The sequence below is a fragment of the Microtus pennsylvanicus genome, chromosome 5 (genome assembly GCF_037038515.1).
Source record: "Microtus pennsylvanicus isolate mMicPen1 chromosome 5, mMicPen1.hap1, whole genome shotgun sequence".
In the NCBI taxonomy this organism is placed as follows: Eukaryota; Metazoa; Chordata; class Mammalia; order Rodentia; family Cricetidae; genus Microtus; species Microtus pennsylvanicus.
In genome coordinates this window covers 51,616,573-51,635,029 of record NC_134583.1, presented here as the reverse complement: position 1 = coordinate 51,635,029, position 18,457 = coordinate 51,616,573, and the positions used below count along the sequence as shown (strand labels likewise).

Below are 18,457 nucleotides of genomic sequence, written 5' to 3'. Positions count from 1 at the left end.
CCGTTAGCCAGCTGTTTGCCATCCTGACAGCAGCTGGAGCTGGTACAGATCTTCAAGCTGTCAGTGAGAAACTGACCAGCACCAATGTGAGGCCTGGACCCTGGACCTCCAGTCCTGGCACTGAAAGACGAACTCTCAGGGCTGGTTTATAATGCTGCAAGTTCATGGTTCCTTGTGAGTCTGATTTGTGATGACTTGACTTCCTTTGTTAACAAAGTCAGAAAAGTTTCAGTTGGCATCACTCCAAGTCCTGGGATCGTCAGGGAGGAAATGACTCAGCACTGGGATAATGCCCGCCGCACAGCTGGGCTAGCCCTCTGGAACTGTAAGCAAGTCCTCCATTAAACACTTGCTTCTCTAAGCTGTCTTGGTCATGGTGTCACCTCACAGCAATAGAAAAGTAACTAAGACATCCCAGTGACAGTGGATGTGGGAGATCAGTCCATCCCAAGTGGGACCATGCTCACCCAGAAGTAGCCAGCTTCCTGCTGGCACCATCCTGGTCTCCTCTCTGCCCAACCTTCCAGAACCCAGTTCACCCCACCTACTTTGCGGTGGACCTCTCTGACTCTCGCTCTTGTCTACACTAACGACCTGTGTTCCCACCTCTTCGAGACAAGGCTGTTTAAAGCTAAGAGATGGAACTTCTCAGGAAGTGCCTCTCCGGGGCTCCCATGGCTTACAAGCCAGGCTGCTTCAGGAACTTTAACTAGAACACCAAGGAACCCCAGGTTTCCTCTGGCCTGCTGTGCCTCACCTGGAACTGAGCCAACATCCTACACCAAGAGAGAAGATGCCAGGCCAGTGTGGGCCAGTCGGCCACTCCTGGGTGTTAGATGCACCCTGAGCTCAGAGTCTTGACTCTGCTCAGCTCATCCCATGAGACTCCAGTTTCTGTGTCACACACACACACCTGTCAATCACTGTTTCGACTCTATACCAACATCATCCTCCTATGCCTCAGTCTAGCCTGGGGTCTGGCCCAATCATGGAGAATCAATGGGTAACTTCTCAGGTGAGCAACAGGTAAGAAAGACTTTTTAAAAAACAGTCTGGAAGACTGTCTAAGCCAAGAACCTACCAGGCTTCTCCTATAGACTCCCCAATAGGAATGAATACATCTGTCCATTGAGGAAGCCAGTACCCACCAGCTGGTACCCAGAGAGCTCTCCTTGCCCATATTCACTGTGGCTCCAGCCAGACTGTCACACACGGGTGGGGATATGACTCAGTTGATAGAGTACTTCCCTAGAATTCATCAAAGTCCTGAGTTTAATCCCCAGTACTACATAAATCAGGCACGGCGTCACACACCTATAATCCAGGGGTGAGAATAGAACGATCAGAGTTAAAGGACATTGTATGATAGTCAGCAAGTTCAAGGACAGCCTGGGCTACACGAGACAGACTGTCATACAAAAATGTCCACAGGCTGAGAGTTCACACTTACAAGTCCAGGACCACCTACTCAAGACTACCATCCTGGGGAGGGGCAGGGTGGGGGATGGAATCACCATCGGCTAATCACTGAGCTGGCATCTGGGGGTAGAAATGCTATTGTCTACTGCTATAGAATACATCGCCACAGACTTGACAACTTGAATCAATGCCCATTTGTGACGCCCCAGTCCTGTTCGTGAGAAGGTGAGCTGGGACTGGCAGGGCTCCAAGCTCAGGCCATCAAAGGCCAAAACAGACATGGGCTGCATTGGGCTTTCTGGGAAGAATTCTCTTCTAAGATCAGTCTGGTTGTTGGCAGAATTCAATTCTGCAGGACAGTGAAGACTGAGATCCCCAGTTCCCTGGGGACTTGGCCAGAGGTCACCTTGGCCCCTGCAGACCTCACTCTGATCCTCGAGGAGAGCTCTGTCTTCAGTCAGGAAACTCATGGCGTTCTGTGTTCCCAGTCTCTCTTACTTCCCCCTCTGTGCTTAGCCTGGACAAGCGTTGTTTTGACAGCCTTTGTAATTAAATCCAGTCCACTGACAAGCTCCCCACCTTCATGTCATGTGATGCCTTTTCTGCAGGCAATCACAGGAGTGACACCCTAATGCACAGAGTCTGGAGATCAGAGTGCGACATCGTGGCTGAGAGAGACATTGAAAAATTTCTGCCTATGGGGTGTGGAGAGACGGCCCAAGGATAAAGTGACTGCCACACAATCGTGAAGAGTTCAGGTCCCAGCTCCCTCACACAATCTGAGAGTTGGTGACACATGCCCGTCCCAGCCCTGGGGGGTGGGCAAAAATGAGTAAATCCTGGGGGTTTGCAAACCAGTTGGTGAGTCTAGGGCCAGTAAGAGCCACTGTCTTAAAAACAAACAAAAAAAATGGCAGAGAGCCACAAAGGAAGACACCTGACAACGACCTCTGGCCTCTACACACACCACACAAGCACACAAGAATAATTAGTTGATTGATTAGTTCTGCCTACAATAGACTGTAGAGTCGTCTACTAGTATCTACACATGTGTATGTGAGTGTGCACATATGCCAAACACACACTCTTTCCTCACAAGGCTGTACGAGCCCTACATGTGCCACAGTAACAACAAGTCACACAGATGCACCAAGACCTTCAACAGACTTAGAGAACCATAAGGTCTCTCGCGGGAAGACTTGAAAGACTATGCACCCAGCCCTTCATTTCTGAAAGATCAGCATTCAAAGAGCATTTACCAAACACCTGTTCCTGGCTACGCTGATGCAAGACACAGAAACTCCCACAGAGTCAAACAAAGTGTGACCTGTTGTCACTGATATAAGGCACTTCATTGCCAGGGACTTAACTGTCTGTCCACAGCCCACCTGTTATGCCTTGTGTTAGCCTCTAGGGTGCCAGGGTTAGCCAGCTCACTCTGGCACTGCTGGCCTGCTCCTTCCTTCCTCCAGCCACCTGGCAGAAATACCCTGCTCGCCAAGGAGCTGTCAGGGTGAGCCACTGTGTAGGCACTGATTCCATACCAGGTCTGAGGCTTGGGCTTGGGAGCAGCTTTATCTTCATGGGCCACAGGGAGCTTCTTGCTGGCCAGGCTCTTAAGACAATAGGGTAAGCTGGTACGTTATCCCCCGGTACCAGTCTAGTGTCCCCACCTGGGCTACAGCCTGGCTACCCCTGCCATTCATCATGTCCCCATTCCTCCTCTGCCCATTCCTATAGCAAAGCCTTCCTATAACATCTGATTCACATACTACACCAAGTCCGGAAGTCTGTCTGCATGTAGGGTCTTCTCAGAGCCGTCCAAAGCCTCTGCTCCTGTGCATCTGTCCAAGATCCACTAGCCAAGTAGAAGAATCAAAGCAAGTGCTCACCAAGCCCTCAGAAATGCAGTGAAACAAGGGGCCACTCATGACCCCACTTTCTAAACCTCTGAGGTCCTGGGTAATGACAGGTACATCAGACAGAACCCCAGATTCTGTGGGTTCGCTAGGAACACAGAGATGGCCCCAGAAATTTGGACGAATGTTCATCAGCAGTATGGTCATGTCATTGGATATTTTGGGATCCCAGAGGAGACACCTAATCCAGACTGGGCATGGGAACAACAGGGACAGAGGAAGAGAGAGGGGGCTTCTCAGAATGGCAGGCTTTTGGGGTTCATCCCTGCAGCACACCCGTTCATTCCAGTGGTCCCTGCACCTCCAGATGAAAAGCAATACTCTAAATCCTGGAGGCAGCTGCCAGCAAAGAATGACTAATAGCAAGCTCTGCATGCCACTGAGTGGGGCAGGTTTCTGCACTTCCACAGACTCCGCTGCACTGGAGGTTTATCGTGGTCACTGAACTGTTCCACATGGAAACGAGACCCCTGGTGTAAGGAGGGGAGCAAACTGAAGAGCTGGCACGTGTTGCGTGCCTGATGCCAGAGATCCCAGCCTATGTGGGGAGGACATGGAAACAGCTGGTCATGGGGCATGCTGCATGCTAACTGCACTAAGGGGCATCTACAGACAGTGTATAGGAGCAGGGGTGGAGGCCACTCCTTCTGTGGACAGGGCCAAGTGACCAGCAGCCTGATGCGGAGGCTGAGTGTGCAACTTTTCTACACTCAGAAGCCTATGAAGTGCAGAGACTCACAACCCCTCCTTCCTTATTTGTCTTATGTCCCTCTTGGTCACCAGAAGGGTACTTTTTGTCCTCCATTCCCAGCCTGACCAAGCACAGACCCCATTTGTCTCAACACTCTTCCCCCAGCCCTGCCCAACTGTCTTTCTTCCTGAAAGACCCCAGTGGTCGGAGTGAAACAGCCCTCACTGCAACTTATTTATGTATTTACTTTGTAAGTATGTATATGCATGCTCATGTGTATGTATATGTGTGAGGTAGGTATGCACATGCGTGTGTGTTTGTGTGCACATGTGGAGGCCAGAGGTCAACATCAGTTGTCCTCCTTGATGGATCTCCACCTTAGCTTTTGAGACAGAGTCTCTCTCACTGAACCTGGAGAACCAGCAAAGCCAGGGATCCTCCTGCCTCTACCCTTGCAGATCTGTGACTGGAGGTGCACACAATCATGCCCACCTTCTTCATAAAAGTGCTTAGGGTCAAACTCAGGACCTCCAGCTTAAACAGCAGGCACTTAAAAAGGACGCTATCTCCCCAGCCCCCTTTTACTGCCTTTTATAGTAAATATTACAATCTCTGTTTTTCAGTGTAAAAGCAGATGAATTGGATGTTTCAAATAAAGTGTGGTCAATAACTGTGATCTAAAAATTATGGACTCAGGTTTAGTAAGCTTTATAAGACAAAATAATTTAATGGCACTTCAGCTGTACTATGCTCAATTTATAACAAAATTCCATTTATCGATTTTACTCAAAACATTCTCTGGGAGGCAGCTGTTCTAAAGAGCCAAATGCTTCTCCTAAGCCTGCCCCTTTATGTCCTGACTCTTCAAAAATAATTGTACAAGGCATTCTTCAATGAAATACCTAAATCCTGAGCTGTTGGTCAGGGCACGCAGGACATCACTTGAAATTCTCCCTGGCTGACTCAGGTCATTCTCATGTTATTCAATCACGATTTTAGCAACATTGTGTCCCTAGACTTCTAGGTGTCCAGTCTTTGTATCCATTTTCATAATCACTGTCTCCTCCCTCCCCACCAAGTACCAAACAAAACAGTAACAAATACTGGGAGATGCTCCCAGCACCATGCTGGCTAATCACTCTTATTAGTTCATTTCATTTGTTTAATTCTCTTGAGGCAGGTCCTTTGATCATATTCTTGTCACAAACCAAAAGACAGGCTCAGGCCACTAAAATCCACATTCTTAATTTTCTTATCCAAATCTTCCATGGTACTGAAAAGCAAGACAGACATGCTTATTAGAACATGTCCTAAAATAAGAAGAGAGAGGAGGTGGGAGGATCTAAGAGGTGGCAGGCCAAGGGCATCAGGTTTCTTCTGGAATGATCTCAAAGTTCAAAGCCTGGACATGGTGGTTCATATCTGTAATCCCCAAACTCAAAAGGCTGAGTCAGACCAAGGCCAGTGTGGGTCTCATAGCAAGACACCCCTCTCTCTTTCATTTATTCATATATATATACACTATTGTTTGTACATACATGCACACACACATAATTAAAGCTAGGCTTTGCTGTGTGCACCTAATTCCAGCAGGGGATGCTGGGGCAGGCTGAGGTAGAAAGATTGTCATGAGTTTGAAGTCAGCCTGGGCTGCATAGCCAAACCAACCAGGGATTCAGAGCAAAGCCCTGTCTCAAATAAACAAAGCTAATTCATTAAATTAAGTGTTAATAATAATAATATATTCTCAAACTGATCACAATACTGGTGACATAAGAGTAAATACACTCAAACCCAGTGAATTACACACATGGTAAGTGGACAGATTGAAGGGCACATGCGTGATCTCAGGACAGCTGTAAAAGAAAAGGAGGGAAAGGCAGAAAGAGAAAGAGGAGAGATGGAGGCTCTCTCCCTGCATACAGGCTGCTCAGAACGTTTTCCATGCTGTCCTCAAAGTTGGCTGAGTTCCAGTACACGCATTAGTAGGATGTGAACTCTGCTAGTGTTGGGGTCAGGTGAGGTTAAGAATAAAATTCTGGCTATTACAAATAATGCTGCTATGAACACGATGGATGGAGATAGAGACAGAGACCCACACTGGAGCACTGGACTGAGCTCCTAAGGTCCCAATGAGGAGCAGAAGGAGTGAGAACATGAGCAAAGATGTCGGGACCACGAGGAGTGCACCCACCCACTGAGACAGTGGAGATGATCTACTGGGAGCTCACCAAGGCCAGCTGGACTGTTACCAGAAAAAGCATGGGATAAAACTGGACTCTCGGAACATGGCGAACAATGAGGGCTGATGAGACGCCAAGGACAATGGCACGCGGTTTTGATCCTACGCAATGTGCTGGCTTGGTGGGAGCCTAGCCAGTCTGGATGTTCACCTTCCTAGATATGGATGGAGGGGGGAGGACCTAGGACGTACCACAGGGCAGGGAACCCTGACAGCTCTTTGGACTGGAAAGGGAGGGGGAGAGGAGTGGGGGGAAGGGGAGAGGGGTGGGAGGAGGGGGAGAAGAGTGGGAGGAGGGGGAGAAGAGTGGGAGGAGGGGGAGGGAAATGGGAGGCGGGTGGGAGGAGGTGGAAATTTGTTTTTTTTCTTTTCTGTATCCTCCTTTTATCAATAAAAAAATTTAAAAAAAAAAAAAAAAAGAATAAAATTCTGGTCAGCACTTTAGCCGGTGCTGGGTCAAAGACGTCTAGAATCTGACCAAGTGGTTTATTGTTTTTACTCATTTAAACACAGTAAAACTGGGGGAAAGGTCTCCTAGTGACAGTTATCACAACAAAGCTTCAGGATGGTTACACTGGAAGTCCCTTGCAAAGTACATCTGTGTAGCAACCTTTAGCATAGAGTAAGTTCGACTAGGGAAAAAGACAACATCTCCGGAGTAATTTGGGAGTGTGGGGGTCAGGGAGAGGGTAGAAGGGGAGAGGGGAGGAAGGAAGCAGAGTGGAGAAAATTGTATAGCTCAATAAAAACATTAAAAAAGAAAAAATCCAAAAAGAAAAAAAGATAAGACTGAGGTCTAGTGACTGAGAAACAGTGCTCTGGCATCCGGGCAGGGAGGAAGGGTTTAAAGACGGGTTCTATTAATTGAGAATGCAGATACCTGGGGACTCTTTCATAGAATGAGTTATCTGTTTACTGAGAGACACAGTTCCAGACTGGGGTCTAAACAATGCTCAGGATTTGGGGGATTCGGGAAGGCTGGCTCCATAGGATAGCAAAAGATCACCAGGTTGTTAGACAACATCCACTCCAGCCTACTTGTTTAACAATTCTGGTTTTTTCTAAGACTTTCTGTAAGCTGTTCCTTCTACATGCTAGGAAACACGTGTGAGTCTCAAAAAGAACAAAGACCCTCTGGCAAGTCCAGAGCCCTCCAGGCTGGGTTTGCCTCCTAACTTGACCTTCAAAGGCAACCCACCCTCCCTCCTTTAGACCCTCACCCACCCATCCACCTGCCTAGCAGAAGCCTAGCTACTGTCAGAGGCAGCCAGCCCTCGAGGAGTGGTCTTGCTGGTTACAGATCTGGGCCAGACCTATATAATTAGAACTTCTCTGAGCAGCCTTGAGTTGGCCCCAAGCTCCACCAGGACTGTGTCTAGACCCGGCCCTGTTCCAAGAGCTGGCAGTCCTCCATGGCAGGCTACCAAATGATGGGCGCTCGTCTTTTCTGCTCACGGCTCAGCTTCCGCCTTGCGCCTCTGTATTAGATTTAAGAGTTGTAGGTGTTTTGTTTTGTCTAAATAAGAGAAGAAAGATGGCTCCATAAGAAAGCCTTCTGTGAGTACCACTGGCTTTCAGAGCAGACGGACGGGGGAGGGGTGTGTCCCAAACTAGAAGACATATTTTGTGTCACAGTTGGAAATATAGACTCATTGGCTGGGGACCTGGAGACCTGCTGCTGCTGGCTGGCCTGTGTCCCAAGGCTCATTGCCACCTCTTATCTCAGAATACGGGGAGGGATCACCGATGGACAGACGAGGAAGTGGGAAGCTATCTTCCCTGGAGATGATGGTTTCTGAATGGCTACATAAAAGCACCTCTAGTAAGCAGTGAAGAAACAAACCTCATGTGAATGAACTCAGCCCCAGGGGTCTCTGGGACATCTGACAGTCTAGGGCCCAGGGGGCTTTCAGAAATGAAGCTATGTCTGGCTGTCCTCTTCATGCCGTTCAGAAGCAGCGGTTACATCCCAGGGAGCAGCATCAGGTATCACTCAGAGAGCAGGGCAGTGTCCTGGGTAAATTGTGGGATCACAGGACGTGTCCTGTCACTTACTTTGTCCCTTGTGCAAACCCCTGGGAGCTCTACTTGCCTAGTCAGCCTCGTTGGGACATGAGAAGCTTCCACTGCAGGCTTAGTATGAGGAAGAAGGAAGGCATGCGAAACCAGGAGGCCTAGGACTTGGCTCACCATTAGCATCCGGCAGCAGTGGGTGCCATTCTGCCCATCTCAGTAGCAGGAAGCCGGGTGGCAATATTTACATAGTGAACTATGACCTAGGCATGCAAGCATATGCTAATTCCATCATTCTTCAAATTGTCCCATAAAGACTGGTCATTATCATCACCCCTTTTTAGATGGGGAAGAACCTGAGGCCCAGAGAGGTTTCTTCCTTCGCCCTGAGTCACAGAGCATGCTAGTCAGTCGCAGAACCTGGCTGCTCTGTGTGTAGTGGCAATGGGGAGGCAGGACACCTTTTCTTTGCTGACTCTCTCTGGTCTCCAGCCTGGCTAAGGCCTGGGCTGGACTCCAGGAAGTGAGAGGCAGACGCAGTGCCCAAGTTAGGGAATCAGATGGCTACAAACCAGGAAACTTCCACCTAGCAGGAAAGGACAGGATACATTTCTGCAGCATTTGCTGTGAGCTCTCTGGAGACCACAGAGTGACATTTGGATCAAGAGTAACAAAGCTTCCATTTTGCTCTGAGCCTGGGCTCTGATGGGAAAGCGCAGGCTCCCTCTGAAGATGCCTGTGGAAACTTGCCTCAGACACTTATTATGTTTGGTTACCAAATGCCAGGGACTCCTTTCATTATGAAGGCCCAGAATGCCAGGGACTCCTGCTTTCATTATGAAGGCCCAGAATGCCCTATTCACAGCACACAGAAGGCTCTGCCGAGCATTCAGCCCCAGAGCCAGCCCTTGTGATGCCAGGGCAGTGTAGACAAGGGACGCCACAGTCTGACTCCTTTTACTTTGCAGGGATGAACATGGCAGGAGTTCTGGTGCCAAGGGCACTCAGTGGTGGTGATGGCTCCTTCCTTCAAGGGCTCAGGCACATCTGAGGAAAATAGAGACTGATCTACAGATGCTCAAACTCTGGCCCTGCCTCTTTATACAAATATCAACCTCATCTGTCCACAGAAATGCCAGAATCCTATCCTGCCAAGAAAAATGAAGTAGGGCTTGTTTTCAAAGAGGAGGACTTCCGTGCTAGGGATATGGCTCCGTCTTAGATGGTGGGAGGCTTGCATAAAACCCTGGGTTCCCTCCCCACTGCCATATAAACCAGGCATGGTGGCTCACGCCTGTAACATCAGAACTTAAGGGGTGGAAGAAGGAGAATCAAGAGCTCACAGCTAACCTGGGCTACATGGGACCCTGCTTCAAAAAAAAAAAGTGAAATGAGGACCTTGCAAGAGTCTGTTCTGGAGCGGGGAGGGGGAGAGTTCAATGAGGGTTCTAAGTCTAAGGCACCCTGCACTGTGGGGTACAGCGCAGAGAGGTACCCCGCTGACAGCCTTGCTAGAGACTCCAGGGAGTCTTATTCCTCTATAATTCTCCTTGCCCAGGAAAGTAAGAAAGTGAGAACTTCCCCATTGCTCTTCCCTGAGACCTTACTGTTTATTAGGAGCACAAGGCTAGCCTATGGGGCCCTGCTCACTCCAGCCACAGGGCAGAGGACTGCTCCCTCTGACTGAATGGGCTTCCTGAAGGTGTGACAGCCCATGGCTCTGGGTGGCCCGTCTACCTGCCAGACTGCCATGTGCCAAACCACAGCTAGACTTGAAATATCAACTAAAACCAGCCTCAACCACCCCTTCTTTAAATAGCGCACTTTCATTCTCAATGGTCCCCCCACATACACTCACTTCCTGATCCGCCTACATCACAGTACTAATGCCACGCTTAGACCTGTTTGCCTTCCATCTAGTCTGTGCCCTCTCCTCTCTTTCCCACGGTGTCATCTGCCTTCTGAACTGGATTTGGCCAATGGCAGAGACTGTAAAAACACAGAAGCTCCAGGAAGGGTAAAGCTAGGGACGGAATCCTGGCCTGCATCTTGGCCCTGAAGGCAGCGCTCAGCTACTGCCTAGTCCAGCTCTCCCAGTGATCCCAGCTCCAGATGCAGCTACATCCCATCTCTGTACTGTAGGTCTCACCTAGAGGTGGTGACTGCCCTCTACTGCGTGTCCTAGATGGCAAAGCTCTCCTCTGTATTCTCCATCCCCATACAGCCAGCTCTTTACACTATTATCCTATTTCCAGTATTCGGGTGGCTTCAGTCTTCTGGTTAGACTCAGACTAGTCCTGTCCTTATCATAACTTGTCATTTCTTTATTAATTTGTACAGTTACTTAATTCTTGTCCACACCCAGTGTAAGCTCATGGGGCAGAAACTTTATCTACAGTACACATTGTGACACCTTCGGTCCCAATGCATGCTTGGCAGAGAGAGAGCATGCTGAGAAAAACTGGGAACAAGTAGAACTGGTGTTTGACCGAGCTCCGCAAATTCCCACAGAGGGAAGGCTGCATGAAAACAGTGTGTGTTTCCACCTATAATCTGCTACCATAACAGCCGCAGAGGAGCCTGGGAGATGGCTCAGTTGGTAAAGTGCTCACAGCACAATCATGAAGTCCTGAGCTCTGAGCCCCAGAACCCATATAAACAGTTGGGCCTGATATTCAACATGTATACTCCCAGCACACAGGAAGCAGAGATAGGCAGGTCCTTGGAGTTCACTAGTCAGCCAATCTAGCTTAATCAGAGAGCCCCAGGTCTCAGTGAGAGTCTCCCCCCCTCAAAAAAAACAAGGTGGAGGCTGGAGAGGGGTTCCAGCAGTTAAAGTCTTACACGGCTCATTCAGAGGGCTTGTCTCAAGCAGGAACTGTAGCTCCAGATCCAAGGGAGCCAACACCCTCTTCTGGCCCCTTCAGGCACCTGTGTACATACTCCAGCATGCGCGTGCACGCGCACACAAACACACACACACACATACACACACAACACACACACACACACACACACACACACACACACACACACGAGTAGATGTTGGGGTTGAAGAGATAGCTGACAGTTAAAAGTGCATACTGCTCTCCCAGAGGACAAAAGCCACACTAGGCAGCTCATGACTGCCTACAGTTCAGGGGATCAGACAGGCTCCTCAGGCACCCACACTCACTCAAACAGGCACACGCCCACACGTAGACACACATGCCTACACATAGACACACATGCCTACACGTAATTTAAAATTAAAATAAATAAACCTTTTAATATAAAACAAGGTAGATAGTTTCTGAGGAACAACACCTGAGGTTGACCTCTGGCCTCCACATGTAGGTCACACACATGCCCGTGTTCCCCACACGCATGTTCTTGCACGCACATGAATCTGCACTAACAGCAGAACGGTGGCTTTGGTCTTTTCACGTAGGCAGAGGCAGCGAGGCATCCTTCAGTAAATACCTAGTGAGCTAAGTGGTTTTGATTAAGGAAGCATCGGAAGACCCAGGGACGTATCTTCTCCCTCAGATGCCCCAACTCAGGTCACACACTCTACACACATGAAAGCTAGGTCGTGGGAACAAACCTTTTCGCCGTCTCCACGGACTTCTGCTCTGCGAGCTCCTTCTGGAGCTCTCTCTCCTTGGCTTCCTTCTGCCCGATGGGACAGTCCTCAGGGACAGTGAACAGGGACATGACATCTTTGCTGTCCTCTTCTCGGAGCACCTTAGCGAACACCTTCTCCGCCAACAACCGGACTTGCTCGTCCAAATCGGACATGTTCAACTTGGGGAACTGGCGCGGCATCTCGGCTGGCAAAGAAAGACCAAATGTGAGCCTTCCTGGCTTTGAGGATGTCCTGAGTCCCCAGAGTGAAGCCCAGGCCACTGACCCCAGGCCTGGTCCTTGAGTCAGCTGTGGATATGGAGATGGATTCCCAGAGCAAGCTCAGCAGACCAGATTTCAAAACTAGCTTCATTAGTAAGTGGGTGTGAGGTGCGGAGGGCGGCTCACATTTCATAAGCAGCAAATGTCGGAAATCAAAGGACAGACTAATCACCTAGGCTTCTCCGGTTCTCAAAAGTGTGGGAATGGGCAGCCCCACCCTCCTAACTTCACTTCCAAAATAGAAAGGGTGAGGACCGGGTTCGGAACAACCCTTTTCCAGACCGCCGGGGGCCACCAGCCCTGCTGCACCACCATCCCGTTCACACCTGCTCCCCAAGAGGGAAGGCCCAAGCTCAGACCAAGCAGTGAGCTTCAGCACAGCCTGGGGATACCCAGGAGCCCTGTCATTCAAGAAATGAGATCTTGAGCTGAAAAGAAGGACTCAAGAGACCACAATCCCAAGTCTCCCCCCTGCTACCTTCCAGAACTATCTAACAGGGCACTGAACATACATCAAAGGTTTTAAGCAATAATATCCTTCACTCAGCTGATAATTCACTTCCTTTTTATTTGTTTTTGTTTTGTTTTGTTTTGCTTTTTGTTTTCAAGACAGGTTTTCTCTGTGTAACAGCTCTGACTTTCCTGGATCTCACTTTGTACAACAGGCTGGCCTCGAACTCACAGAGACTCACCTGCTTCTGCTTCCCAAGTGCTGGGATAAAAGGTGTGTGCCACCACCACCTATAATTCACTTCCTAAAAGAAGAAGCTTTCCCCATCTGCCTCTCTTTAATGCTGCTGCTTCCTTCCCTCCCTCTCTCCCTCTCTCCCATCTTCCTGCCCTCTCTCCCCCTTCCCTCCCTTCCTTCTTCCTCACTGTCCTGAACATATTCACTGGGTAAATTCACCTTATCAACAGTCCAGATCCTTCCCCAGGAGTTTTGTAAGGTGTAGCAGAGGAGGGGAGCTGGGGGAGGTCCCCACCCACCTACTACCAGTTTCTCTAAGGCTGTTTGAAGAGAGGGTGGTTTTGTCGGCTAGGTTAGATGAGGGTGGGATGGGGCTTGCTGCGCTCAGTCTTGGACGGGAAGCAATTAGAGGACAGGGCTCATTAGGCCATTTTGGGTCATTTGCTCTGAGGCCTCCAATTTTTCTCATCTGTGAGATTAAGGGACGGTATAAATGGTCTCTAGAGCCCGCTTATTGTAAGTGGCGTAATTCTAAGTAGTGGAGAGATTTCCTGTGCTGAAGGCTCAGTACATTGGTCTTCTCTGTAGCATGTCAGGCTAATTCATGACGAACAGGAAGGAAGAAAATGGGTTGGTACTGGGCAGTCAGAGCCATGTCTGTGGTCTTGATTTTGAAACCAAATCCCTCCCTCCCCCACACCCCAGGGATGTGTCTTTCCTGGGCCTCTCAGTCTAAGGAAGACAGAGGGGAAGGACCACCCAGCATCCAAACATGAGGGTCCAGGGAGTAGCCAGGGACAGCACATCAGCCAAGAACAAGCTGAAGTCTGTCCCCTGCAAGGAGAAAGAGGAACAGAACTGGCCGTGTGTGTGGTTGGGGGTTGTCAGAGCAGAGGCTCAAGACGAAGGTGACAGGGAGGATGCAGGCTTGGAGGGCAAGCAAGGACAAAGTGAGACCCTTGTCCCCCAGCTTCTAGGCCATCGGTCAAGTACAGTATCCCAAACCTCATGTCATATCTCTGAAGCAGACACAGAGAGACCCAGACAAAGGGCAGCAGACGCAGTCCTGCCAGAGCAAGGAAATAACCTGAACTAAGGAACAGGAGTAGCCACAGTTTAAAGATCCTGTGAACAGTAAATAAAGAATTAATATACAAAACTGTGTTGTGTTTTGATTACAATGATATAAAAACGCATTCCCTTAGCTGAGCGGTGGTGGCACATGCTTTTAATCCCAGCACTCTAGAGGCAGACACAGGTGGATCTTTGTGAGTTCAAGGCCAGCCTGGTCTACAGAGCTAGTTCAAGAACAGCCAGAGCTGTTACACAGAGAAACCTTGTCTTGAAAAACAAAAAGAAAAAGAAAAAAATGCATCCCCTATGGCCAGGGCCACGGGAGTGTTACACACTGAAAACAACCAGATGACATAAGAGTGTTGCACACTCAAAACAACCGGACCGCAGGGGATAGCTGCTTTGGTTTGGGTTGCTTTGTTTTTGTTTAAGATAGAATCTTGTGATATAGCCCAGACTAACCTGATATTCACTCTAGTCCAAGCTGGCCTTAAATTAGTAGCAATCCTCCTGCTTCAGCTTTCTAATGTCTGGGATTATAATGTATAAATGGCTGTACCCAGCTGGGATATCTTATTTTAATAATTAATGCCACTATAATTTCATTTTTTATTTTCATTTTTTTTGAGCTCACTCTGTAGCCTTGGTTGGTCTGGAGCTTGTAGTGTAGACCAGGCCGATCTTGAACTCACAGAGATCTGCCTGCCTCTGCCTCCCGAGTGCTGGTTTAAAAGCGTGTACCACTACACCTGGCTAATTTCACTTTTTAGGATACTACGATAATAGAAAGAAAATGGATGGTCTTAAGACTCCATGAGAAGAAAGTAAGTCAAACTTCTTCCTCCGAGATTTGACTGATGGGTCCTCTCCTACCTGACCCACACAGAAGAATACTGGCTCAAAGAAGTTTGTACCACAGAGACCCTCTCTGCCTGGTTCCTATCCTGTGTACAACCACCCCCTCCACAGATGCACATAACCTGAGCCAGACACACCACTCTGGACCATCCACGAAGGAGCATTTGGGATAGCTCTTACGCCCGAGGCTTCTTCCGCCATAGCCCACCGTCTTCATCCCCAAAGCTCTGTTGACTTATTAAAGTCAATCAAACATACTCTTCGTCACGCACCTTCCTTATGCTGATCCTCCCCTGTTCCTTAGCTTGAACCTGCCTCCCTCATACTGGGCCCCAAGAGAAGATACATGCTCCTGGTTAGGCGGAGCCTGAGAGCATTGATGGAGGAAAACCCGCCTTCTCCAGCTCTACCGGGCACACAGACTCCAGGATCGTGGAATAGTGCTTCCCCATAGGACCCTTTCCTTTTTCTTTCTTTAATTCTTACTAGTGTAAATTCACTGTGTGAAATAACAGGTTTCGTTATGTGATTTTCATACATGTATGTGATGTACTTTGGTCATTTCCTCACGTTACCTCTTCCCTCCTGGCCCCTCCCACCCAGAGCCTTTTAAATTTGCATGAATCAACTAAAGAATTCTGATGAGCATCCCACACACTGATGAGGACTTTGGTCGGGACTTTCTCGCGGTCCTAGACTTGCAAATGGATCTCATTGGGCCTCAACCCCTGCAGCACATCTGCCGCCTTCTGGCCATCCTAGACAGACCCTCGCCATCCCTCCCCTCTCCAGCCACTAACACCTGCCAGGCCGGTCTTGCCAAGAAGAGCCCACTCTGCTAATGCCAAGTAGAGTTCATTCAGCTCCAGCTGCCCCATCATGCCTGGTTTCCAACCGTTTGCCAACTGAAGCCAGCAAAGACTTAACTGTGAATTTGCCAGCATCAGTCGGCTAACGATACAGCTTATCTTGTTGCTTCACACAGCACCCGCTCATGAGCCTGAACAATTAATTGCCCAGGAGTTAGAAAGTCTCAAACACCACCAGTTTCAACAAACAGCAACTTTGCACAGCACCAAAACCCCCTCCCCAACAACCCCCGGAAATGTGGCTCAATGCCACCAAAACCCTTCCCTTCACTAAGAAACCTGTTCCCTCCTCCTGCCAGAACATCGATGCAGAACCCGGGTTACAGACCTGAGCCTGGTGTCTCCATAAATGAGTCTAAGGATGCCACACAGGCGGCGAGCTGCCTGTGCTGCCTGGAGCTGAGTCAGGGCTGGAGCAGCTAGCTGAGTCCTCCCTGCTGTGGCTGGGGTGGGAGGTCTCTGCTTTGCATATCTGTGAGCAGGCAAAGTCTGGGCTGGAAATTCTCCTGCGAATACGAAATGCAAGTGGAAAATTTCCAAAAGCCCTAAAGGCCTCAGGTAATGCTGGTTATCTAAGGCAGAATGGATGTAGGATCCTGAACACCCCGTCCTGGCGCTGCTCCCAGCCTTCACCAGAAGAAATGAAAGCAACCAGCACCGCTGCCCTCCTGGGCAGCCACACAAGATAAGCTGCCCTCCCTCCAACGCCCAGGCTCCAATGAAAGCTGAGCGGGGACTGGTGATGCCATCACCTTGGCTGCTTCCTGTATGAACCCCACTTTAGGCCTGATGGGACAATAGGGCTCCCCTCATCAACGGAATTCATCTACAGTAGAGACTGTTCTGCCTGCTCTCAGAAGTCCTGTCAAGCAAAACAATCTTCCTGAAGGCACACTACAAGTCGACAGACACCCCGGAGCTCAATACCTCCTCCTCCTTCCCTCCCCCTCAAAAAAGAGGAAAGGACTATGGGTTGCTTCCTCCTTGGCCAGAAAAGAACAGAGCCGAGAATAAGGGGCCTCCACACAGAAACAGGCGACAGAAGGGCAGGCAGCTGAGAGGAAAAGCCTACCCTCCTCTTCCTAAGAGAAACCACACATCCAGGTGACTGGACAGCTAACATGTGTGGCCAGACTCCCTTCAACCCTCTCTCTGTGTCTCTGCCTCTCTTTCCTATACATGCATATACACACACCACAATCACAGACAGGACAGAAGCACCCCAAACCTGACCCAACCAAGTTCACCCCAGCCCTCCTTTCCTTACCCCTACTCACAGTAGCGTCCCAAAGCACGGGCTGGATTCTATAACTGTCTTTTTACAAGTGATCCACAGAGGACAACACAGACATAAAAAGGTATACACGAGACCTGTGTATAGCCTTCCCCCAGCCCTTGAGGAAAGTGAAGAAGCCTTCTGGCGACCTCACCAAACTGTGTGGGTCTAGGAAAGTCCCCTGAGTGAGATGGCTATTTCTATAGTGCTGCTTCAATCCCGAAGCGATGAGCCCAGAAGCACGGGTCAGTTGTTTACCAGCTGGCTAGCTGTGGCCCTGTCTTGGACCTGAGTCACCTGCTCACGTCCAGTTGAAAGGTTGCGCCTTGCTGTGCCCACACTGCAACTCCTGGAGCCCAGAGCAGAATTACAAGGCTGACACATGACCTCCTGCTGTGCTTTAGCAACCCAGAGATCGCAATCCACCTGTGCACACAACTGTTTCATAAACAGTACAGTCAGCAGGCCACACACAACCTGGAAGCGGAGCCATGTTTATTCATTAAATAATTCAGTGTGCTTATAGTATGTGGGAAGGGGAAGTCAAGCCCTTAAATTTATTCTGTCAAGGAGCTAAAGAGATGACTCGAGGGTTAAGAGTGCTTCTTGCTCTTGCAGAGGACTTGAGTTCAATCCCAACATGTACATATTGTAACTCTAGCTCTGACACCTTCTCTGTCCTTTGGACACACACACACACACACACACCTCTGTCAAAAGACAAATGGGAAAATGATTCTCACTGCGGGCGTTTTGGGAAGGCCATGGCATGTGAAGAAAGTGATCAGAGAGAGCATCCTGGACCATGACTCTAAGTCCAACACACTCAGATAATTTTATTCTGCCCCTTTAGTGGGATTAGATAGCCTTGGTCTAAACAAAGTGCAGTCTATAGAATCCAAAAGGGAAGAAGATCTGAAACTACGGCTTCCTTCATAGGGATTTCCATACAGCTTCTGTTTGGCTTGGCTTGGTTTTGGTGTTGTTGTTGCTATTTTCTAGACAGGGTCTTACTATGTAGTCCCCGTTGTCCTAGAACTCACCACATAGACCAAGCTGACCTCGAACTTAGAGATCCATCTGCTCTCCTACTAAATACTGGGATTAAAGGCATGCACCACCAAAGCCCAGACCACAGTTTCTACTAGCAGATACATCAGTGAGAAGTCCCGCAGTAAAGAGAGCCACTGAACACACTTCACTGGCCATCCCGTCATGGGAAAGAACATCTATTAATATCCTGTGGCATCAGAGCTAGGGAACGCCTTCCACTTGGTCTTCGGTTTCCAATTTAGAGAAAGCTGCCATCCTGAGACCAAGCTAACTGTGAAGCCAGCTCCACCAGTCTAGGCAGAGCAGTAGGGCAGCTCTGCTCTGATGGCAAGGGCAGAATAATGGCCAAGGGCCTTTACGGCTAAATGAACAGGGACCACTCTGTCTCAGGAGGACCTGTGATGCTCAACCTCACGGTTTACCTTGAGACGGGCAAATTGCTGCTTCTGTGGCCCACACGCCTCAGT

The 18,457-nt window shown here is 49.2% G+C and overlaps 1 protein-coding gene across 7 annotated transcripts in view; it reads right to left on the bottom strand.

The window, feature by feature from the left end:
* Positions 1-18,457, bottom strand: part of Ampd3 (adenosine monophosphate deaminase 3) — a 51,038-nt gene that overhangs the window by 29,086 nt on the left and 3,495 nt on the right. For 3 of the 7 annotated variants that reach the window (XM_075971878.1, XM_075971882.1, XM_075971880.1), the window contains exon 2: positions 11,871-12,096. In XM_075971878.1, the coding sequence (XP_075827993.1) occupies positions 11,871-12,096 (226 nt within the window). Of the gene's footprint in view, positions 1-11,870; positions 12,097-15,940; positions 15,958-15,989; positions 16,593-16,928; positions 17,078-18,457 lie in introns of those variants that run through there. The other 4 variants (XM_075971883.1, XM_075971884.1, XM_075971881.1 and 1 more) reach the window with 4 other exon arrangements.